The sequence below is a fragment of the Telopea speciosissima genome, chromosome 7 (assembly GCF_018873765.1).
Source record: "Telopea speciosissima isolate NSW1024214 ecotype Mountain lineage chromosome 7, Tspe_v1, whole genome shotgun sequence".
NCBI classification, from domain to species: Eukaryota; Viridiplantae; Streptophyta; class Magnoliopsida; order Proteales; family Proteaceae; genus Telopea; species Telopea speciosissima.
In genome coordinates this window covers 63183658-63208191 of record NC_057922.1, presented here as the reverse complement: position 1 = coordinate 63208191, position 24534 = coordinate 63183658, and the positions used below count along the sequence as shown (strand labels likewise).

At 40.5% G+C, this 24534-nt stretch overlaps 1 protein-coding gene across 2 annotated transcripts in view; it reads right to left on the bottom strand.

The window, feature by feature from the left end:
• The window catches only part of LOC122668806 (peptidyl-prolyl cis-trans isomerase CYP57), a 37740-nt gene extending 14008 nt beyond the window's left edge, over positions 1 to 23732 (bottom strand). For both annotated transcript variants that reach the window (XM_043865340.1, XM_043865341.1), the window contains exons 1-6: positions 23727 to 23732; positions 16859 to 17187; positions 16104 to 16282; positions 15608 to 15709; positions 13391 to 13500; positions 13131 to 13272 (exon numbers count right to left, since the gene is read on the bottom strand). In XM_043865340.1, coding sequence (XP_043721275.1) covers positions 13131 to 13272; positions 13391 to 13500; positions 15608 to 15709; positions 16104 to 16282; positions 16859 to 17078 — 753 coding nt within the window. In that variant the 5' untranslated portion in view covers positions 17079 to 17187; positions 23727 to 23732. The remainder of the gene's footprint in view (positions 1 to 13130; positions 13273 to 13390; positions 13501 to 15607; positions 15710 to 16103; positions 16283 to 16858; positions 17188 to 23726) is intronic.
• Positions 23733 to 24534: the final 802 nt, after the last annotated feature.

Below are 24534 nucleotides of genomic sequence, written 5' to 3'. Positions count from 1 at the left end.
AGCCAGATGCTGAACTCAATGGAAAATCAGATTGCAGATTTGGTGACTCATATTGATACGGTTAAGGAATTATGGGAATATTTGAATGTCTTGTACTCTAGACAAGATAACCTGTCACGTATATATGATCTGTCCCAGGCTTTCTATAAAGTGGATCAAAAGAATCTCAATGTTACTCAATATTTTCCTGATTTCAAACGTTTGTATGAGGAGCTCAATTCAGTCCTTCCTATCTCATCGGATGTACAGGCAATGCAAAACCAGCGAGAACAACTTGCTGTTATGGTATTTTTGGATGGACTTTGTAAGGAGTTTGAGTCAGTGAGGTCTCAAATTCTTGGTGGGGATAAGGTCACCACTCTTTCTGAAACTTTTTCTCGAGTTTTACGTGCTTCCCATGAGAGCAGCCAAGAGCCCACCAATGCTGAAAATTCTGCTCTTGCTTCTTTTCCACCAAACCGTGGTCCTACAGGAGGGTCAAGTTATAGTGGTGGTGGTGGTGGTCGGGGTTGTGGGATTGGCACTAGTAAAGGCCCCATGACTGGTGCTTCGGAGACTTCAGGATAGGTGCGGACCTGCCATCATTATGGCAAGCCTGGCCACATTCAACGCTTTTGTTGGAAACTACATGGTAAGCCACCTCAATTTGCCAACTCGGCTAGTAGTAAGTCAGGTGTTTCTTCTTCTTCTAAGTCCGAGGATAAGACTGACGATGTCTAATGAAGATTATGAGCGCTTTACTCAGTTTCAGAATTCCCAGTCATCTCAGTTCTCCGCTGCTACTCTGGTTTAGACAGGTAATACTACTGCACGCCTCTCATCCACTTCTCGTCCCTGGATCATTGATTCAGGTGCTTCGGATCACATGACTGGGGTTCCAGGTATTTTTTCCTCATTTTGTGAGTCTTCTTCCAATGTAGTGTTAGCTGATGGGTCTTTAGCTCAGGTTTGGGGTACAGGCACTATGCATGTTACCTCATCTTTGTTATTATCCTTTGTTTCTTATTTGCCTAAGTTTCCATTTAATTTGTTATCTGTTCACAAGTTTACCAAAGCTCATAATTGTTCTGTCACTTTTTTCCCTGGCTATTGTGTATTTGAGGATCTCAAGTCGAAGAAGACGATTGGTAGAGGCCGTGAATCTAGGGGGCTGTATCTGCTTGAAGACACATCAGCTGTGGCATGTTCGAGTGTGGCACTTCCACATTAGATTCATTGTCGTTTGGGTCATTCTTCCTTGGAGAGTTTGAAAATTTTGGATAGTTGTTTTAAGTCTTTGTCTAGTCTTGATTGTGAGTCATGTCAGTTTGGGAAACTTCACCGTGTAAGTTATCCCCCTAGAGTCAATAAACGGGCTGCCCACCTTTTTGCTCTTGTTCATTCTGATGTTTGGGGCCCTTGTCCGGTTGTTTCTCAGTTAGGCTTTCGTTACTTTGTTACATTTGTTGATGATTATTCCAGAGTTACCTGGATTTATTTAATGAAGAATCGTTCTGAGTTATTCTCCATTTTTTGTGCTTTTGTTCTTGAAATTCAGAATCAGTTTACACTTCATTAAAAGTTCTTCGTAGTGATAATGCTAAAGAATACTTTTCTGCTCCTTTTTCTACATTTATGGTTCAGCATGGCATTATTCATCAGTCTTCTTGTGCGGACACACCACAACAAAATGGTGTGGCCGAAAGGAAAAACAGGCATTTAATGGAGGTTACTTGCTCTCTGTTGTTTGAGATGAAAGTGGCTAAAAATTTTTGGGCTGATGCTGTTTTGACAGCATGTTATCTTATTAATTGTCTACCCTCTTCAGTTTTGTGTGGGAGTATTCCATATTCTTTATTATTTCCTTCGCACGGGTTTTTGGGAGTGTTTGTTTTATTAGGGATCATCGTCCTGGTCGCTCTAAATTGGATCCTAGAGCTCTTAAATGTCTTTTTGTGGGGTATTCTAAAACCCAAAAGGGTTATCGTTGTTAGTCTTTTGATTTAAAGAAATACTTTGTTACTGCTGATGTCAAATTCTTTGAGTCCACCTCCATTTGTTGAGTCTTTGCTGCCTTCTTCAGATTTGGACGATGATCTGCCCCTCTATGTTGTCGAGCAATCTTCTCCTTTGCAGGATCCTTTGCCAGCAGCGCCACCTCCGGCTCAACCACCTGCTGTGTTTCATTGTCGCTCATCTGACGAGCCGACACCTCGCATTTCAGCCTTTGACACATATAGCAAACGGTTCGCTACCTCTACCACGTCTTCTTCGCCTCCAGATCCGGATCCTCCAATAGGTACTTCCACTTCGCCTCTCGTTCCTGTTATTTCTAATTTAGATGTTCCTATTGCTTTTCGTAAGGGTGTTCGGAGTTGTACCCAACATCCTATCTCTAACTTTGTGTCCTATTCTGGTTTGTCCTCTAATTTTGTTGCTTGTTTATCCACTATTGAGAGTCATCCTATTCCTAAGTCTGTTGTCGAAGCCTTGTCTGACTCTGAGTGGAGGGCTACTATGACTGAGGAATTATCTGCGCTGAAGGAAAATCAGACATTGGACCTTGTTTCTTTACCCTCTGGTAAGTCCGCAATTGGCCGCCGGTGGATAATTGTGGTCAAAGTTAATCCTGATGGGTCTGTGGCTCGGTTGAAGGCCTGTCTTGTTGCTAAGGGCTATGCCCAGGTCTATGGTATAGACTATCGGGATACTTTTTCTCCTGTTGCAAAACTTACTTCGGTTCGCATATTTCTCTATTTGGCTGCTACACATCATTGGCCTTTGTTTCAGTTGGACGTCAAGAATGCTTTCTTGCATGGTGATCTCCATGAGGAGATGTATATGGAGCAACCCCCTGGTTTTGTTGCTCAGGGGGAGTCTGGTAAGGTGTGTCGGCTGAAGAAATCGTTTTATGGGCTGAAACAGTCGCCACGGGCATGGTTTGGCCGGTTTACTAAAGTTGTGTTGAAGTTTGGATTGACTCGGTCTGAGAGTGATCATTCGGTATTCTTCCGGTGTTCTAATGCAGAGAGGATATTTTTGGTAGTGTATGTAGATGACATTGTTATCACAGGAGATGATTCTTCAGGTATTGAGAGCTTGAAGACACATTTAGGACAGCAATTTCAGACTAAGGATCTAGGATGTCTGAAATATTTCTTGGGTATTGAGGTAGCTCAATCACGGAAAGGAATTTCGCTCTCACAGCGAAAGTATATCCTTGACTTGCTTTCAGAGACAGGGTTACTGGGATCTAAAACTTTGGATACTTCTATGGATCTTTGAAACTAGTGGCAGATGGTGGTGACATCCTTGATGATCCAGAGAAGTATCGGAGGCTGGTAGGGAAACTCAACTATTTGACTGTGACTAGGCCTGACATCTCCTTTCATGTCAGTGTACTGAGTCAATTTATGTCCTCTCCTCGGACGTCTCATTGGGATGCAGTTATAAGGGTTTTGCGCTATATCAAGAAAGCTCCAGGCCGTGGTCTTCTATATTCTGATCATGGTCATGGGAGGCATAGTTCGAGAACTCGTTTCGTTTCGGTATTTCGAGCTGACCGAAATATCCGAAATATTCAAAATTTCGGATATTTCGGTCGAAATATTGTATTTTTTCTGGTATGTTTCGATAGGTCATTTCGGTGGGTTTTAGGCCAAGTTAAGGCCTGAAACTTCATGGAAACCCTATTTTAGGCTATATAAACACATTTAAATGTTCAAATTGCAAAAATAGTCACCCAAAATGGTGTTTTGGATGTGCACCATTGATTGGCAACGTACGGTCGAACCCTAATGTATAAGTGTATAACTTAGTTAATTACACATTTACACATACACATTGTACATTAAACAAGTAAATTGACTTGGAACTAAGTTGGAAACATAATGACTCATAAGTTAAATCATAAATCATAATATTAAGTATATAAGACATCAAGTCAATAACAAGTTAACAAATAACAACTTAAGAGTTAAGATTTAAGAAGATGATATCAAACATTCCAAATCACAATATGTCAATATCCCCAATTGTCCCCTACAAGGCTACAAGTCAAATAGTCAACTAGTCATCATTCATCTCAAATGTTTACAAATTTGCTAATAATAACTACTCCGCCGTCCAGGATCAACCCCACTCATGGTCCGCTGGAGCCGACGTGTATTGCTCTCTGATTGTAGGACAAATGCATGCCACGTCATAGTCTAGGAGAAGAAGCGAGTGTAGTCATCCACAGTGGCCATGTAAACTGCATCATCAACATGCTGAAGGTAACCTATCCTAGGATATAGGTCACCAAACTGTGAAGAAGTACTACCCACTGATCCACTATGATATGAGTCATATGACGGCTCTGGGAGCATGTACGGGTTGTACGGCTGCGGCTGGTGGGTTGGGTAGCCAGTGTAGGAAAAGAAGTCATGCACAAAAGACAATCCACTATATCCTTGTGAGTGGGAGTCATACTCAAAACTAGGAATGGATGGAGAAGATATAGGCTGCTGCCCCCAAGGGTACTGCCCAGAATGCCCTTCGCCACATGGATGTGAATGAGATGAACCATGCTCTGATTGTGCTGGAGATGGACTGCTGTCTACATGAAAAGATGGGGCACGGAAATGCCCACTCGATCTACTGTCTCTATCGCCAATACTCAGTCCACCAACAGAGCCAGATAGGGCATCAATGTCCATAAGCTCAACCTGCCTACTAGTACCACTACCACGACCACCAGGACGGGACTGGCCATGCTAATTTCTCGAGTAGGTCGAGGTGGACGATGTGGGCCGTGTGGCTGGTGTGGGGCCGGTGGGGGCACGGATTGCCTCTTGCTGCTCTTGTACCACAAACGGGACTCGAGTTCCCTCATATGCTTGACCACCATCACCATCATCATCACGTCCATCATTACCTTCATCATCACCTCCATCATCACCATCTCCACCAGGACCACCACCACCATCTCCACCATCACCATCTCCACTAGATGACATAGACCAATCTTCATCCTCCTCATCAACACCACCAGTACACTGGAACGGTATGGGTGACGCGTCCCGTGCATGTACCTCACCCTCTGCAGCCATGAAGTCATCCACATCAGCTTCTATGTGTTCAGCTATCATGGGGTCAGGTCTACCTCCAGGCTGATCTAACACTGGCTCACCTCTATCCCTCACCCAATCAACAATAGGATCTTCATCATCTGACTCCACCTGGAAAATGTCGGCGAGATCGATATTTTCCCTGATACCCTCTTGTCCCATGCGTATGTGTTGCATCTTCAACCTCAAATTATAATGCACATACACTAAGTCAGAGAGACGTTCAGAACCCAATCTATTTCTCCTCTTAGAGTGGATGAGAGAAAATGTACTCTAATTCCGTTCACAGCCAGATGCTGAACATGTCTGGGAGAGAACCTTGATTGCTATTTTTCTTAAATTGTTTGCCGAACCCCCATACAACACCCACCATTCAGCTGCATTACAACAAAAGAAACATGTCACCTTCATTTCAAAAGAATAAGATATTAAATTGAGTAATGACTAATGAAGTAATGACTAATGAGTACCGGCATCACCGCGTGTCCGGCCTTGTTGTGCAGCTTCGGTTCCAAAACTTCCTAATGCATCCCTAAAAGTCTCCAACTATAATCATTTGGAAAATATTTAAAATTAGTAATGACTCATTACTATTTAGTATTGAATTGAGTAATTCCAAATGAATTATAACTTATAAGACTCACCTCATTGTTGCATATCGCCTGTAATTTACTATTCGGCTCCAACTTGGCAACTACTTCTTTGATCACGTCAATAAGACTATTATTCAACCCAAGCCTATGATCGATTGGTACTTGGGGTTCAAATAATATGCTGAAATTGACATTACATATTGACTAGTTAATAATATATCCTTCAAATTAACTTTAAAAGATGTAATTGCATAAAAAACAAAGAGTGTACACTCACCACCTTATACGGTGGATGCATAAGTTGATTTTCCAGGCTCCTTGATAATTTTGAGAAAGTGTTTGCTACCTCGTGGATTTGCATTGTAAACACCTTCATTCTTCAAGTCTATGGCAGCATATAGATGTGGCATGGTTGGTCCCTTGTTAGCAGAATCAACTATATGCAAAACCTTGATCACTGGGTCCAGAAGTTGTACCACTTTATGCAATTTAGACCAAAAGTCATCTGATGAAATTGTAGCTTGTGCTTCCCTACCACCATGTATATTGGACCCATTCCAGTTGAACCAGTCTTCAGAAGCAAACATTGATCTCAGTCCAGACTCCTTGGTTTCTATACTCTTGAGTGCAATGCAGTTGGTGGCGAATCTAGTTATGCCTGGCCTCACTTAAGTCACCCCCACACTTCTCCCTCAAGAGGTTTAGTGCAAACCCATGGTTGTAGACAAAGTTGGTCATTTGCCTTGCCTTTTCCACGACATGTTGTACCAATTTGATCTTTCCCATGTCCTTCAACATGAGGTCTATACAATGGGCAGCACATGGAGTCCAAAACAATCGGTACTTATTGTTTTGCATCAACCTCTCACCGGCACTCTTGTAGTTGCTTCCGTTGTCCGTTACAATTTGGACAACGTTCCCCACTCCTACATCTTCTACCACTTCCTTCAGCAATTTGTAGATATATTTTGCATCCTTTTTCTCCTTGGATGCATCAACAGACTTCAGAAAGACTGTCCTCCCATCACAATACACCATAAAGTTGATGATGGACTTTCTTGTAGGACCAGTCCAACCATCACACATTATGGTCACCCCATAATTCTCCCACAGCCCCCTCATTTCATTGATGTAGTCTTCAAGCTCTCTCTTCTGTTGGGGCAAATACACATTCATAATCTCATATGGGGTGGGCCCCTTATACCCTGGGCCAGCCTCAGCAATGGAATCTATCATAGTCTGATAAAAGGGGCCTTGTGCTGTGTTTGCTGGGATGGTATGGTATAACATCCACTTAGCTATAGATTCCTTCACCATCCCCTTCAGATTTTTCCATGCTCCCATGATTTTTGGTTGTTTGTTGCCTTTCTTTCTATAAACACCAGGTGCTTGGTGAAGTGCTGGGTCATCTTGTAGTGGTGGAGGCGGAGGGGGAGCTACCCTCGTACTCTGTGATCTCCTAAAGGGATTAGGCAACCCACCTCCTCCACTTGTACCTGCTCCTCCACTACCACTAGCACCAACTCTAGAGGTACTAGCTCCTCCACTACCACCTACTCTCTGTCTCTCGACTCTCTCCTGATCCTCATGATAACTGGCTCTGCTCATCATCTGTGCTCGTCTCCAATCCCTAGCCTCTTGCTCAGTCTCTATATCATCAGGAACATAGACATCATCACTGTCATCATCATCATCATCACGATGGCTTGATTGGCCTCCCGCTGTACACCTCACTGCTTCCTCAAGATCTACTTTTGCCTTCTCCCTCTGAGCCTTCCTCTTACTCCCTCCCTTCATGTAATCAATGACAGCCCTAGATACCTCCACAAGGACCATATGACATGCGACCACTTCAGGAGAATTCCCAGCTAGATGTTGTTTGAGTCTAGTGGCACCACCTCCCAAAAACTGCATGTGACAATAGTTGCATTGGGATTTTCTTTTATCCCCATCAATTGGAGTGCCATGCAACCATGCAATGTCACCCCTAGTGCGCCTGGGTGTGCTCCCCTCCTCCTGGGTCTGGGCCGGCTGCCTCTGGCTCTGTCGTTTACCACGGTTCGTCATAATCAGACTAGTTTACTGTTGCATAGCACATCAATTCTTTTAGTTTAAAATTTTAAATGTTTAAGAATTAAGATTTAAGAGCACTAACACAAGTATATAAGTATATAACTATTTAGTATTTTTCCCCTAACCCTCATATTTTTCTCATATTTAAAAACAATTTTTAAAAATATTTTTCAAATAAATATTGGCCTAGCACAACAAAATCGAAAAGATATGTAAATGGGCAGCAAATAAGAAGTATGTACAATTTACTTTTACATTTTTCAGTAATTTTAAAACAAAAACCTCATATTATTTCTTATTTTTTGCTATTTTTTTGAATTTTTTATAATTTTTAAAAATTAAAATAATTAATTATTGGCAGAAAAATATTTTTGACACCATGAGGCCATAGATCGGCCAATGGTGTCTAACATATATTTAATTCATCACCATACAATATACATAACCCCTATTATTTTTTTATTTTTGTTGTAAATATATCCAATTTTTGAAGTAGAAAAATAAATAAATAATATATATACCAAAAAAAAATTTCGACACCGTGAAGTCATAGATCGGCTTCCGGTGTCTAACATATATTTATTTCATCACAAACAAACATGTTGATCAAGCATTTCCCTAAAAAAAATCAATTTTGAGAATATGGTTTTTTACCTGAAATAGTGGAAAGGCTTCACAGATGTGCTAAGAAGTTTGTTCTCCAAGTGATTCCGGCGTAGATGTGGCAAGATTCAAGTGGGAAGTGGAAGATTTCAGAAGGAATAAGCAAAAACCTTCAAAAACCAAGCAAAAGAGGAAAAATGCTCTGTTTCTCAGTCTCGGTCGAAATTTCGACCGAGACTATCGAAACATGGTATTTTATATAAAGCATTTTCTCGAGAATTTCGATCGAAATTTAGTATTTTTTTTATTCAAGGCATTTCGTTTCGAGGGGGTCGAAATTCTCGAAATCAATTTCGCGAGATTTTGAACTATGATGGGAGGGTTGAAGGCTTTACTGATGCTGACTGGGCAAGATCTCCAGTTGATCGAAAATCCACTTCAGGTTACTGTGTGTTTGTTGGAGGAAATCTTGTTTCATGGAAGAGCAAGAAACAGACCGTTGTAGCTCAGTCCAGTACAGAGTCGGAGTATCGTGCTATGGCACATGGCACTTGTGAACTGATGTGGGTTAAACAGTTGATAGCAGAATTTGGGTTTGATGATGATTCTCCTATGTTACTATGGTGTGACAATCAGGTTGTCATTCATATCTCTACCAATCCTGTGTTTCATGAGAGAACAAAACACATTGAAGTTGATTGTCATTTTGTTTGTGAAAAGCTACAACAAAGGATTATCTCTCCTCGTCATGTTCGAACTGGGGAGCAACTTGCTGATTTATTTACAAAGTCTTTGGGGAGTGTGAGAGTAGATTATATTTGTAACAAGCTGGGCATGATTAACATATATGCTCCAGTTTGAGGGGAAGTGTTAGAAGTTGTCGTAGTAAGGGGGAGGGAGTCGTGAATTAGCGCTAGAGCTAATTCACGACTTCTCCCTCAGGGGTGTTTTGGTCTTTTCATGTTTACCCTATTGTCTATTGATTAAGTTATTATTTATTGAAGGTTTTGGGGGCAGTCATCCTTACGGCTGTGACTCCCAAGCTGTTGCAGCAACTCTCTTCTCTTTCTCCCCTCTTCTTCTTCCTCTCTTCTTCTTTCCTCTTATTTTATTACACCTTGAAAGAATTCAGACAAGGCCACCAGCTTTCCCAAAATAAGGGGAGATCTGCTGCTTACTGTTTGGAATGGAGGGGGTGGTTATTATAAATTCACTTTAAAAAAAAAATCTCTATAGACTCTTTCGGTCCCTCCGCTCCTCCCTTCACTAGCTCCCCCCTCCCCCCCCCCCCATCGGATGCAGATCAACAGTGACCAGCACTTTCAGAAGTGGAAGAAAAGAGACTAAAGTTCGATTCCAACGTTAGGTTAACAGAATCGAGAGTGAAGTTCTCTGCCTTTCTCTTCCTTGACACTCGCTTCTCCTCCCAAGCCCCAAGTTTTGGTTCTGCCACCTTACAAGCCGGAAAGCTTGAAGAAAGGATCCGCATGTCAAGTTCTCTTGATTCTTAGCAGACAGGCCTTTGAGAAACTCATAACTGGTGATCATGGTAGTGGCAGACATGGACATAGAAGTCTATCGAAGGCCTAATCCTCTATAACAAGTAGCACATCCGGATGCAAGATAGCAACCACTATTTTCGAATCCGACTAGAAGCTACCACTGTTTTTGACACTTATCTTTCACCAAAGAAGTGCCAAAGCCTCTGTAGAGGTCTCTGATGCCCTCTTGACGCAAGATAGCAAAGGCTGTATTGATGAAAGAGAGTTCCATCTGTGATACCTCTTGCTGAGTATTGAGTACGAATATAGTAACCTACCAATCTTAGAAGATGAAACTCCTCAAACTTTGGTCAAGAAATGTCCGAGGAATAGAGATGGAAGCGAGGGGCCGCAAGGTGGTGCAGGATGACAGACGAGAACTGTTTCTCATTAGATATTGGTGGCATTACCTCTGGTTTTTCACATACAAGAGAGCGGCAGGTGGGTGGTTTGGGGAAAAGGGTGAAGTGAGGGCCCGGGGTGGGGAAGGAAGAGAGAGATAGGGGGGGTAGTAAAGGCGGAAGTTCTGTTTTGATGTTGCAGCCGGAGCGAGAGGCGGTACCGAAATTTGTAGCTGGTCCATCTCCTTTCTGTTTGATGTAAATCAGCTATTTCAAACTAGCCACAGGTGTAGGGATTCTTCCCTACACCAGCAGTAGTGTAGGTGTAGGGTTTTCCCCTACACCAGCATAAATCGTGGGATTAGGTTAGGGTTTGTTTAGTCTTTTATTTGATTAATTACTTAGTATTTTATTTGAACTACTTCACTCTATATAGTGACGTATAGAAGGACCCTATGTATATATATAGAGGACAATTAGGTATTTTATTTGAACTACTTCACTCTATATAGTGACGTATAGAAGGACCCTATGTATATATATAGACGACAATTAGAAAAGGAACAAAGATCTGGGTACAAAGAATTAGGAGGTTTCTGTGAACAATTTGGGTATCAAAAGGTTCAGATTCCAGGACGAAAACCCAGACCACAGTCTCATAAAAATTATTCCAAATTTTATCGCAAAAGATCTAAATTTCAGGATCAACCTAAACATAGGTCCCAGCAGAGAACTAAAAGATTTTCCTCTAGAAAATTTAATCGACCTTATAAACCCTCCAATTCAAACAAACTACTCACTGCTTCTCAAATTCAGAAGCATCTAGAAAAGGGTTTCAAATATCTTCATATTGGTCTTATTAAATAAGCAGAAGAATGTAAATTAAGAAATATATATTAAAAAAACACTAAAAACTTTAAAGAATCCACCATGACTAATAATAGAAGGGATCCACATCCAAAATCTATTAGTATCCCATAAAAATAATTATCTAAAAAAAAACAATATACCTTCAAAGAAAAACAATTAACAAAAAACAGCACTTATTGTACACATAAGACAATAAAAGACACCATAAGAGACAGTCAGCTGTATAAAAGGTTTCGTTCTCCTCCCCACCACCCCCACCCAACCCATAAGAGAGGATTGCAATAGATTGTTAGCGATGCCTCATGCCAACCACTAGAGGTGGGGAATATGGATCCTGATCCACAATTCAATTATGTCTAGAGCCATATGATGTAGTTAGGAGTATAGAAGTGTTTAAAATTTGAGGTCCGGCTTACATTTTTGTAATGGACCTCATGGGCTTGGACTAGGGTAGTTTTCAATTGGGTTTTATTTCAACTTTCAAGTTTTAAATTTTATAAATGTTATTTCTTAGGTAAGAGGCAGTGTTAAAAAATCTGGACTCGGGATCCAGATCGGTCCCAGCCGGAATTTGTCAATAATCAGTGGAAATCAGCTAAAAACACTCTAACCCTGGTTTCTGTACAGGATTGGTCCAATCCGGATACGCAGGAATCGGTATCAGACTTTGTCGATTCCGATCCGATCAATTTTTCAAACCTGGTAAGAGGTTATTAGTTTAGAAAAGTTTCTAACTTCTTCAATGGAGTTTAATCTATAAGTTTACTGTTGTAATTGATCTTGCAGAATGGTCAATGAACTGGTTTCCTTAATGACTAAGAATAGTTCTCAATTCTTGGTTTGAATTGAGAACCATTGAAAGTTGATGGGCAATTTTCAACTCGGTTATGGTGAACAGACTTTTTCTACAACTGTTTTTCTTTCTTCTTCATTACTTCCTGCTATTCTACTGGCATTTCAAGAGAGGAGGTCGATTAGTTCTATTTCCGGCTAGCTAAATCTGCTTTCAAATTTAATTACAATCATGCCCTGTTTGGGTGGTAGCCTATGCTGAAGATAAAAGAAGCTGAATCTCCCTCTTCCCTGGGTCTTTCGACCTGAGATTTTGGGTGGTGTTCACTACCTGTGGGGCAACCAAAACCTAAGAATTTTAACTTGAAAGCCAACCGCTGCTGTGAGAAACAACCTTGATTACAGATCTGTAACAGTAACCACCACCAGCCTAGTTTCAGTGAATTTTATTAATTTTTATCCGTAGAATATGAAGCTGATATTAAAGGGTTTTGAGAGGTCCACTGGTTACCTTTCTGAACCTGAAATTTTCAAGTGATTTCATTAAGTGTTGAAGGAGATTTTATCGATATGAAGGTCCTGTTCTGGTTCTGTCGGGGAGTAGAGATTAAACAGAATTTCAGAAATTCTACTTAAGGACAGATTCTCTGGTTATTCACCCTAAAACCCTTCCTCTCAGAATTACTTTCTAATTGCCCAATTCTAATTTTAAATTCCAAAAACGATCCCTTTCTTTAAATTTATTTACCGTTTGGTCCTAGAGTCTGCTTTACTTTTCTAAAAGGGTCTGGGACTGTTCTAGAAATTATAGAATTGCCACTGTTCTATTTGTTTGAGTTTTTATTAGTTTGGGGTGGCCCCTAAGCAACCTAATTAGGGTTTTGATTTTTGAAACCTTAGGTTTCATCGCCATATTTTCACAAGATGTTGACATCAAATGGTGAAATAATAGAATATGATCAACATTGTGAAAATCAAGAATAGATAATAGTGATAGATTCAAAGTTAAGCAGAGAAACAAATAAGACCTCCATGCCCTGAGTCCTTGAGATGGACATCAACACTCGCCCATGTAACAGGTAAAATTTAAATCACACTAAAAGAAGAAACATGGAACTTTGTACAGAAGATGTCAAAAAAAAAAAAAGGGTGGGGAATGTTCCATACAAACTAGATTATAGTTAAATGTCATGATAAAGCATAAGAAAAGATACTAAATTAATTAATTACTGGTTCCTTCTTCGGAATCTCTTCTTTGAGGAGACGAGGATCATTCAAAACATCATGACTGCTCTTAATCTTCTCTTTAACAGCTGCTAATTCTTTCTCTTCTTCTTCCGCTTCTTCTCCAAATGAAAGCAAATTCAGCTTTCTGCATCATGTAGGCCTCATTGATAGAAAATTAGTTCATAGAAGACAAACAACATGCTTCAGAAACTCTCCAGAGACCATACAAGATGACACTCAACTAAGAGATTAATAAAACTCACTTTACAGCTTTCTTCTTCTGATCTTTGCTCACGTTGTCAGTCGTGGAATCTGGTAAAGATTTCCCAGGTAATTGCCTGGGAACAATATCATCAAAAGGGTTCCATAATACCTGAAACATAGATTACAGGAACAAGCTATGTTATACAGAGCAGCATTTAGATAGTTCTTTCCTCCTTGTAGCCCATGTATGCAAGAAATTTTCACCCCCAACAGAAAAGAAAAAGGAAGGAAGAGAGAGAGAGAGATGTGGAGGCACATGGCCATGGATGTAACATTAAGGACATCTCTGAGCAAAATCTAGCTACCCAAAATTCATTCAGCAAGGACTAGGGTGAAAAGATGTTGCTAAGCATAATCAATGAACTCAGTGGTGCTCAAAGTTCAACATCTGAAGGCCATGTAAGGGACATAAGTGGAAATTCCGCCTTCTTTGCTTGAAGCTCAGGTATTCTTCCTTTGCCCACTAACTAAAGCCTTGCATATAGTTACCCAAAATAAGAATCACAAAGTGAAAGGTGAAAAGGCTTAGTTAAGCATGGTGAAGAAATATGCTGACTCTTTAGTTATGAGCAGAGGGGCAATATGATTTGATGTTAGACAACCTAGGATGTTCAAGACCAAGGGGTAAGGGCTTATGAGGGTTTAGAATTAGAGGAGCAGTGGCTCGGCACACCCTTGTCCGGAAGTAGAACAGCACACCGTCCAACAACTGCCACATGGCAGTTCAGGTGGGGCTGAAAATTTGTGTACAGGTGGACTGTGAGGTCTCTACTAACATGTCAAGTTTCAGCCCAATTAAAGTATGCAAAATGGCAAAACGAGGTATTGAGAAAATCAGGGACTACTGCAGGTGCATGGACAAACAAGGGAGTGTATGCCTACATATGAGAGGATATATTGAATTTCAGTCTGAAATTTGACATATGACCAATCAACATCATTTCCTAACACCCAATCATCTACTTCCGATTGGGGGCATGCTGGAATATTTTCCCCTAAAATTAGGGTTTAAGGGTCATATTTTGGAGTTCAAATGATGATAGCTATAGGAACTCAGACTATAGCTTACTGGGTGGTAAGGTAGAGCTTTTATGATTGAGAAAATAAAGCTTGAGGAATCAGACCTATATAAGCAATCTGATAAATAACAAGAAAACAATCCATCCTAAGAGATTACAAGAAAAATCATAACAAGATTAAATAATAAGAGGAAAGAACAGAGAACAACTGAGACTATGACTAGGATTCCATGTTGGGGAAAACACAAGGATACATCATAAACCAATCTTCAAACCTAGGGGATTGATGCTTGAGCATCCCTAGCATGACTGGAGCACCAAATGATGGTAGAGCATGATGGCAGACAGCCAGTTATCAAGAAGTTGGATTGCTAAAGTACCAATTGCACTATTGCAGGACATTAAGCATGCTCGCCAATAGCAGACTGTCAAGAAGTTGGGAGGCTAAAGTGATTTGCAACATGAAACAAGGAAAATTTTGAGAAATATATCCTTTCATTAGTTGAATGACTGGGTTCACTTCTTTTAAGTATACATCAGAAAAGTATCAGTCACATCAACCTAGCATAAGTAGTCGTTTGTAGTTCTGTAATCCTTTTTTTTTTTTTTTTTTTTTTTTTTTTTGGGGTGGGGGGGGGGGGTTGGGGGGAGAGAGAAACTTAAGGAACAGCCCTGCTGGATGTGATAACTAGCTTTCCAGTCCCTCAGTTATTCATCTCCCCTGTATTTTCCTCTCTTTCTCTGACTTTCTCCTTGACTGGTAATAGAATATTGTTAACTAGTAGAGTCCTGTAATTTTGCTGATATGATTAGCTGCTATTCTGGGACCCAAAATATCTGCTGGTACCGGCAGTATAATTGGACCCCAGAACAATTTACAAATCTTGAAACACCCTAGACCCTGGACAATCCCTAGAATATCTAAAACATAAAACTATAAGAAGTACTAGTCAACCCCCATACCTTTTGATGCCCTAAATAATAGTATGATCTGTTGGACCCACAGTGACATAGTATGCCCCACTTGGAACCAACCACTGCTAGAGGGCAGCCTCTGCGGTTAAACCCTGTTTCTGCCCCTGTTAAAAGGACTTCAGCTGCTGAATGCTAATTTCTAACCATCCTACATGCATTGCTGTTTTCTCAAAATTTCTCCTAAAAACTAACAAGAAGCTACAAGTTTTAGAAGCAACCTACCTCAACAGAGACTATCTTTGGAGGTGGATCCAATGGCCGATCATTCTTATCTGTTTCGATATCACCTAACCTCAGAAGATTAAATATTGACTCCCCAGTTACCTGCAAAATGGACATAAGTTACAGCAACAACCAATATGAACATGAAGGCTCCGTCCAGTTGCATGTAAAAGGAAGGGAAGGAAGTGATATAAGTTTTAAAAAAAAAATAGAAAACTTTAGCAATCATAGTTGTGTAACTAGCGTAACCTCTTAATAAATATGGTAATTAAACGTTTCAAATGGAATTTTTATTTTCTTTCTTAAATACAAGGATTTTGGTTGCAAAATGTAAAACTTAATAACCAGATTTGGAATGTTTTGGAGTTAGTAGAACAATTTAGGCAATTATTACAAAATTTTACTTATGGTTTTGATTTAATTTCACTTCTATTCCCTTTATTTCCCTTGCAACCAGAGGGAGCCAAAAATAATTACGATGCAAAATCATAGTTACCTTCCCAAAAATTGTGTGCTTCTTGTCAAGCCAATCACAGCGGTCCAATGTCATAAAGAATTGACTTCCATTGGAATGAGGTGACCCAGAATTTGCACATGCAACTAATCCCCGGTGTTTGAATCTCAACCGAGAATGGAACTCATCCGCAAATACACCCCCATAAATGCTTTCACCACCTGCAGACACCAATTATCACAACTTACATTCATTTTAGTTACTCTCAACAGTCAAATTCAGATTCAGCTTCGACAGATTCTAACTCGAAGAAGAACTGAATCACAATGTAAAGCTGCATAATAAATAAGCAATAAGAAATACCAACACCAAGATTCTGTTGAGTTTTATCACAGTAAAGATCTAACTTGAAATGGCACATTATTGCAGATCCTAGAAGAACAACTCCCTCGCATATCCCCAGAATCAATTTCGCAAGTCGTAGAAAATAAATGAAGCTGGATAAAACCTTTGACACTACTCCCCTAATAAGGATACTGATCATGCATGAACAGCGGGTACAAACTAATAGTCCCAGGAGAACACATCGGCCCTGGTTAGCATTTCCGACAGTGGTGTTAGGGTGCCAACTATATGAAGTCTGCCAAGAACATACATTGGCATCACAACAAATCCTTTTACCCATCACATAAAATCAAATCAAAAAAGAAGAATCCCCACATTTACTGTTCCAACAAAAATTGTAATTGCAGTAGTTCATAAATGTTTAGCTTAAAATTCAAATGCATTTGAAGTACCAGAGCCAGTTCCCGTGGGGTCACCGCCTTGAATGAGAAAGGATTTGATGATTCGGTGGAAGATGGTGTTGTCATAGTAACCCTCGATGCAGAGCTGAACGAAGTTCCTAACTGCCTTGGGCGCTTCTTTGGGCCAAAGCTCTATGTCGAGTGGCCCATGGGTCGTCTGCAATACAACCTTTCCCTTCGTAGGCGGCTCTAACACATAAATTGAAGACATCGAGATATGCCGATTATTCTGAAGTTTGCATCTCCTCCTCCTTCTCCTTCGCCCAACGAATGTGGTTATTTCTCAACGAACCACACCGTTGTTCGCCTTTCTCCTGCGTGGAGTAAGAAAACCAGAAAGGGACTGACCCGTCAAACCAACCTCTAGGCCTCCATTTCCAGCTTCTTCCCGTCTGAAGACACTGAACTCTGAAATCTGTTTGAACCCTAGAAATCTTGCCGAGAATTGGCGGAGCGAATCGAGCTGGGAGTGGACTGAATCGGGATAAGTATTAGCCGATTCCAATTCGAAATAGCAGGAATCCGCGATTTGATTCCTAATATTTTTTTTTTGGAATGCACCCAATATTTCTCATGCCCCTAAGCCTCTAACCAGTCCACACGCACCCCTTCAAATTTCACATACACTTTTTACTTTTCAACCTAAAGCCATTTAAATCCACGCCGTAAATTTCAGGCCATTCATTTTTTTTTTATTAGCCAAACTATCCTTTCTTCTAATCACTCTATAATTTGAAAAGACCTTTTTGCCTAACCCTCATCATTCTCAATTGGCTTAACCTGCAATTCATCTTCCTCAAACCGGCAAATCCACTCCAATCCATTAATGGATCTTCTCTTACACTGCTCGGGACGGGGCTGAGGCTTGAAGGAGAGGGTTCGGTGGTGATGATTGTTGGGAGATAAAGTGGGAAAGCAAATCAGAGAGACGGTGGGTAAGGTTCCTGTTAGTGGAAGGAAAGAGAAGAATACAAGAATAAGGGGATGGATTAAAGGGTTCAATTAGTGGAAGGAAAGAGATGAAGTAGGTCAATCCAGAGGCAAAAGAAAAATAATAGATTTCGGTTTGGATTGTGAAATAGAGATTGGGATTGGATGATTTCAGTTATGAAATGGAGATGGTGAATGACCGATTAAGTTTCAGAGAGTGGATGGAGAAGTGAGATTGGAAGAAGATTTGGCTGGGATTTCAATTAGGTTCAAGTAATAGAACTTCAAGGTCATAGTTTGACCTGAAGACCAGGGCATCTAGATGGGTGAAAGCAGAGGGAACAACATCTGCAAGTTTTGTTCGATTCCCCATAGAATTCAAGAATTTTGGTTTCACTTAGCCGATTACGATGACTTCTCTATCGTGGTAATTGTGGGAAAGGATTTAAGACCATTCATGATTCATGCGTCATGGGCTTAGCTTGTCAACCCTGAATCTCAATATGTTTTTGTTAATCATCATATATTGCTTTGGAAGCTATGGCGAAAGCCGAGAAATCATCCCCTTCTAAATTCTAATCCAGTGGTGCTACCTCCCTCAGCGTTGACATCAATATCGGCAATGAAAAACCCACCACCTCCTCCTCCACCGCCAACTCCGGTGAAAAAAGGTATACAATCACCACTGAAGCATTTCCACTGAGATAAGGAGAATCCCAATAAGGATTTGAAATAAGCCATTAGAGAGAAACCGTAATCGATTTATCCTGCCCTCTTTTTCTTCTTCGTTCTAAGTGGTAGCCATTAGAGAGCAAAACCCTCGCCCCTGCCCTCTTCTTCTTCTTCTCCGTTCTTAATCGATTGCAGCCTAAGGGTATTTAGGTATATGGGTTTTGAGCGAAGTTTCAAAAAATGGAAGATGGATTTTGGGGAAACGATTTGGGGAAGATGAGGGCATTTTGGTAATTATGTCCTAGCAAGGGTATAACTGTACATTACATTCTTCAATTTCAGATCCATTAACATTTAACGCCTAAAAGTAACGGGTTGGACTTAAATGGCTTTAGATTGAAAAGTAAGGGTGGTACATGGAATTTTGAGGGGGTGCGAGTGGACTTGTCAAAACCTTAGGGGCATGAGGAATATTGGGTGCATTTTAAGGGGTACATGTATTTTACCCTTTTTTTCCCATCGTCTTGAAACAACTGGTAAGTGACTATTCAACTGCTAGCATCTGCAAGTCCTATCTTCAACTTACTTATATCCTCATTATAGCAGCATGTTCCTATACCTGAATCTGAGTTTATTACCATTCCCCTACCACCTTTTAAGGTCTCAAATAACCTGATCCCTCTTGGGTTGTCCTCCAGATCGATCCTACAAGATTCACTTCCTAGATTCTACATCAACTTTTCTTGGCATTTCTTTGATCTTTTGGAGATATGTATTGTTTTTGTTGTTAGGACATATTTTTTTGGATTTGGGTATGGTTATATGTCATTGTTAAGAGAGATCAAAGTCTTGGGAGAAGAGGAGATTCAAAGTTGGAGAGGAAGAAGGAAGGATCAAATTTCTGTGGTTCTAACTACAAAATCTATAGTTGTACATGTTATATTCCAAATCTCTCTTGTTAATCCAAGAGGTCAACTTTGTTTCTTAATTTAGTTTTGCTCTACCGTGTCAATTCTCTACTATTATGTCACTTTTGTTAATCGAGCACATAGATTCTCTTTTGGTATTCTTTTGCATTGCGTTTGGAGAATCCATAGTAGTTTAATATATATTGGTTTTATGTTTTTATTGCAAAATCTACCAAGGAAACTCACATGGCATGCAAAAGAACTATTTGTTTGTGGCAGGTTCTTTTCTTTTCCTTTCCCCTCCCCAACCTGCCCCCAAAAAAAAACTCATAGGATTTGGATGCAGTGTTGGAACAACTCTCCAAAGTCTAGCCTGTGGGAGTGTGGGACATGACTGTTGGGCACTTGACTGATACGCCAAAAGCTCTGAAGCGGATGGAACGCGCTAGATCAAGCCCTTTAACCTATCCCATATTAGGCTAGCCCAATCTAACGCCCATACTCTAAAGTGGGTCCCATAAGGCACATAACAAACCACCATGCTTCCGCAGCCATCATCCTTGACGGCTCTCATTCTAGGCAGGTTGGTAGCCCTTTTCAAACGGCTCCACTCTGCTCCAGGGTTTTTGCCTGGCGGCAGGTAGCCCTTTCTTGATTGCTTTCACTCTACTTCAGGTAGCCCTTTTCATTACTCGGACCCGTGACATGGTGCCCAGCTCTGATACCAAATGTTGGGTACTTAACAAATATGCCAAAAGCTCCGAAGTTGATGGAACACGTTAAATCAAGTCCTTTAACCTATCCCATACTAGGTTGGCCCAATCTAGCTCCCATACACTAGAGTGGGCCCCATTAGGCATATAACAATGACTTTGTGAGTTTAATTGATCATCTTTGGTTTACATATTTATGAATACTACAAAATAGGTTATCTTATTTTAGACGGACAATAATGATCCCGGTCTGAGGAGTAGTATTCTCTACTTCTCACATGTGTATATGGGAATTCGATTCTATTGCTTCTTTTATTCGAGAGTTCTATTTAAACATCAGAGAAGATGGGTTTGACTTATGGAGTTTTAGTGGGGTGGTTATCCGCATCGCTTTGATGGCTGGCACCAAACGATGAGGTACCACAACAACCAACGTATCTCCAAAGTACCCTCTCTTTTCTTATTTCAAATTCCTTCAGATTTTTATTCTCTTATGGATGATGAGAGAGAGAGAGTGAGTCCTAGTGCACGAGGCTCTCGTTACTATAGGGTATGGTAGGGGTAAATTTATGCAATCTTAACCCCTGCTCGCAGGAGAGTTTGTTTTCAAGTTTTGAATACACAACCATCAGGTTGCAATAGCCCAACTTAACCATTGCGCTAAGACTCACCCACTTCTCTTATGGACGATGTTTTCATAATTTTAAAGGCTTGACAATGGTGATTTCAATTATTCTGCAAATAGTCAAATTGTATTTTGTTCACACACATGACACAATTGTCAAATTGTAAGTTGTTGCATCACGACTCTTCAAAATGTGAGTATTCTTTTACTACGTGACTTTGTGGAAGTGTAGAATGGATCTGACATTGCTTGATGGTATTTTATCATATGTAGATGATGGTTTTCGACTGATTTATCTTGGGTATGATTTCCTTGCCATAAAAACTTTGGTTAACCTTCAATTTCGTCCATTTGAAGTGCTAATGACTCATTCTCTCTGTTTACACCTTTCGATGATGCATTCAGAGAACTATTATTCCTCAAGACCAATTAGAAGTAGTTCAATTACTCGCCCTTCCATCTCATCTGTTGATACTTCTAATTTTGCTTTCTCTATAGATCCTTAATCATATCATGTTTCTCCATTTATGACTTTACTTGGATACTCTGGAGCACAAGGGAAACTACACCTTGAATTTGGTGGGTTTTTAAGTGGTAGGGGATAGAGTTGGTGTGTGCGCTTATTTTTTTTCCACATATTAAGACATCTATTCTTCTGTTATGTTGCACTTTAATCATGTTATAGCTTAGTTTTTATTTCATGATTTTACAAGTTACTTTGGAACTGATTTATGATATGAATTAAAGAACTCATATGTAGCATGTAATAGGATCTCTTTTCATCACTTCTGTGTTTGAAGAACGAATCTTAAAGTGGGTGGATAATATCGTTGGCTGATGTTTTAAACATTATCTTGGTCTTGATAAATTAAGTTGTGAAACTTCAGATAAGTTGTTCGAAATGGAGTGTTGGTTTTAGAACCACTGGTTTGGGTATGCATAGCTTAAATAAGACTAAAAAAATTACTAATTAAGTATAGGGGCGCTATTTTCTGGGTGGGATGCAGGGGCCACGCCTTGTGCGCCAGCCAATGAGAGCGTACTCGATGGCACAAAAGGGGGCAAAATTTCTGCCATACATGGGGGCATGACGGTCATTTCGGCCCCTGTTGTGGGTGGGTATGGCCCCTACGTCCCACGCAAAAAAACATTCTGGCCCTTGTTGTGTAGCGAATGAGTAGTAGGGGGTCTTTTGCTGAGCAAACAGTTGTTGATATTATCACCTGAGTAAGGATATTCACATTGGAGTTATTTTATAAGAATGTAAGCACAATAAAAATAAAAAGGATCGCAAAGAGCAATTTTGTGGTAATTTCTCATGGTTATTTGTAAATGTTAAACTCTATTTTATGGGTCTTTAGCTCAAATTGGTAGAGCACTTGGAACATGAAAATATGTCAAATATGTTCCAAGGGGATGGTGGTTCGAATCCATAAGACCCTTTTGGTTAAACTGTTCATACAAAAGTCAATTAAGACAATCATGGAAAAGTAGGTGCAAATGACATTTTCATGTAGATAACACCATGAAAATGAAATAACTAAAACTGTTCATTTAATATTGGTTTTGAAATCAGAAAAATAAAAGCTATACTATTAAATTAGATAAAAATAATTGTTTACAAGTTAGTAGTTAGGAAAAAGTTTTCCTTCACCACACCATCCTAGGGTTCACAAACCCCTGTAGGGTTCTAGTATGATCCCCAAATATGTACCCTCCCGCACGCATTCGAAGCTTTCCGGTGAATTGATTCACATTCACCGCGGATTAAGGAAAACTCGATCCTATTAGTTATAGCTGGTTTCTAAGAGGGATTGGCCGTCCATTCTGTGAAAGATTCCTCGGTTGTGTAAGTAATAGATAAACCTTGATTCTCTCTTAAAGAGAGGACCGAAGGCTCATCCTTGCTGCTAGTTCCATGTGCTAAAAAAAAATGTGATTCATAATCCTTAGAAGACTATTGGGATTTTCTTCAAAGAAAGCAATTGTATTAAGCATGTTATTGCTTTCAGGAAAGATTAAATCTAGGAAGATGATAAGTGGCAAGTGTTGTAGGTTTGTTACTACTGTAATGATGACACGTGGAATTTTTAGAACTATATTATATATTAAGAGTTGATTCTAGGATTTTGGGGTTGATTCTGACCAATTCGATCTGATCTAGATTGGTATTGGCAAGTACTTATTTGATTGTCAATTCAGAGTTTAAAATCCTTTGTCGAATTGTCCAGTTTGGATTGAAATCGGCCGTGATCGATCCAAATCCAACCATTCGTATTGACCAATTCTAGGGTTTTTGTGACTGGACCACTGGATTTTCAAATTTCAGTCCTGATTCTAGGTTTGTTGGGACCAAATTCGATCCAATTCAGATCAGAATATATAGGGACCGTTTCGATCTCCGATTTTGAGTTTAAAATCCTTGGTTGATTTGGTCGATTTAGTTCACAATCGGCTGTGACCGATCACAATTCCAACCATTCTAGAATGGTTGATTCTAGGGTTTTTGTGAGTAGAACATTAGTTTTCGAAGCTAAAGGCCGATTTTAGGGTTTTTGGAACCGAGTTAAATCGAAATACCGATAACTTGGTTTCTTGAACCAATTTACCTTCCCTTGTATCAAAACCACCACTATGATATCCATCATGAACAATACCAATATAAATTGGCTGATACAACCAATCAGATGCCTAAAACCATGGGTGGGATTGGGATGGGTACCAACCGATTCCAAATCCAATCCCGATCCCTTGTACCATGAATGTAGTAGCTCTTGGCGCCTCTCCCCACTTGGTCTGGCGACTTTAGAGTACGAAGTTCTCATGACTGTTGATATATGAAAGATTGATTTTAGGGATTAGTTTGGGATCGACCGATCTGGATTGATATCAGAAACCATTGATCTCGCATCGGTGCAAGGTATGGACAGGGTATATTTTTCAAAAAAACTTAGAAAATTGGTATCTTTGAGGGCAAAATCGTCTTATATAACCGATCCCACCTATTACATAGCTGATACTCATATCGATACCAATAGTTCCACGTGGTAACTTCTAAATGGGCGGTCAACACACACCTGTCTTGAGAAACATATCATTAGGTAGTGGTGCAAGTTTGGCCTTGACAGCCAAGCCTGCCTTGGCCCGCCCTGAGCTTGAAAGTGGCTTGGGTTGAGATATCCTGGCCCTAAGGGTGGGTCAGAGTTGGGAATTTTTGGCCCTGAGTTAGAGTCGGGCCGGGCCAGGGTTGAGGCCTTGGGCTGAGCCCGACCCTATCTTCTTCTTCCTCTTCTTTCTTCTTCCTAGCCTGGCCAGCCCATGCATCTCCCTTCCCCCCATGGTCAGGGTCAATCAGGGTCAACCGGCCCGACCCTAAGGGCGGGTGAAGGTTGGACTTTTCAGGCCTTGAATCAAGGCCGGGCTGGGCTTGGCCCAGCTAAGGGAACTTAGGGTTGGGCTAGGGTTAGAAAAGGCCCGGCCCAACCCGACCCTATTGCAGCCCTATCACAAGGTTTGGGGTTTTAATATTTGAAAATTTTTAATCGTTAGTGTATTATGGGTTCCTAATGTTTCATGTGCGAATAACTACTTGGGTGCGTGTGGTGCGCTACCCCTGCGCCCAGACACAGGGGTGAGCGAAATGATCGCTGTGTCCTCGAGAATTTTTGCCTTTTCATGGGAATTTAGTGGTCATTTCGCTCGCCCTTGTGTCTGGGCCCAGGGACAACACAACGCACCGCACACACCCAGGTAGTGTGCAAATAAGCACAAAGTGAAAGTAAGATGCTTTGTTTACCAAAAAGAAAAAAGTAAGACGAT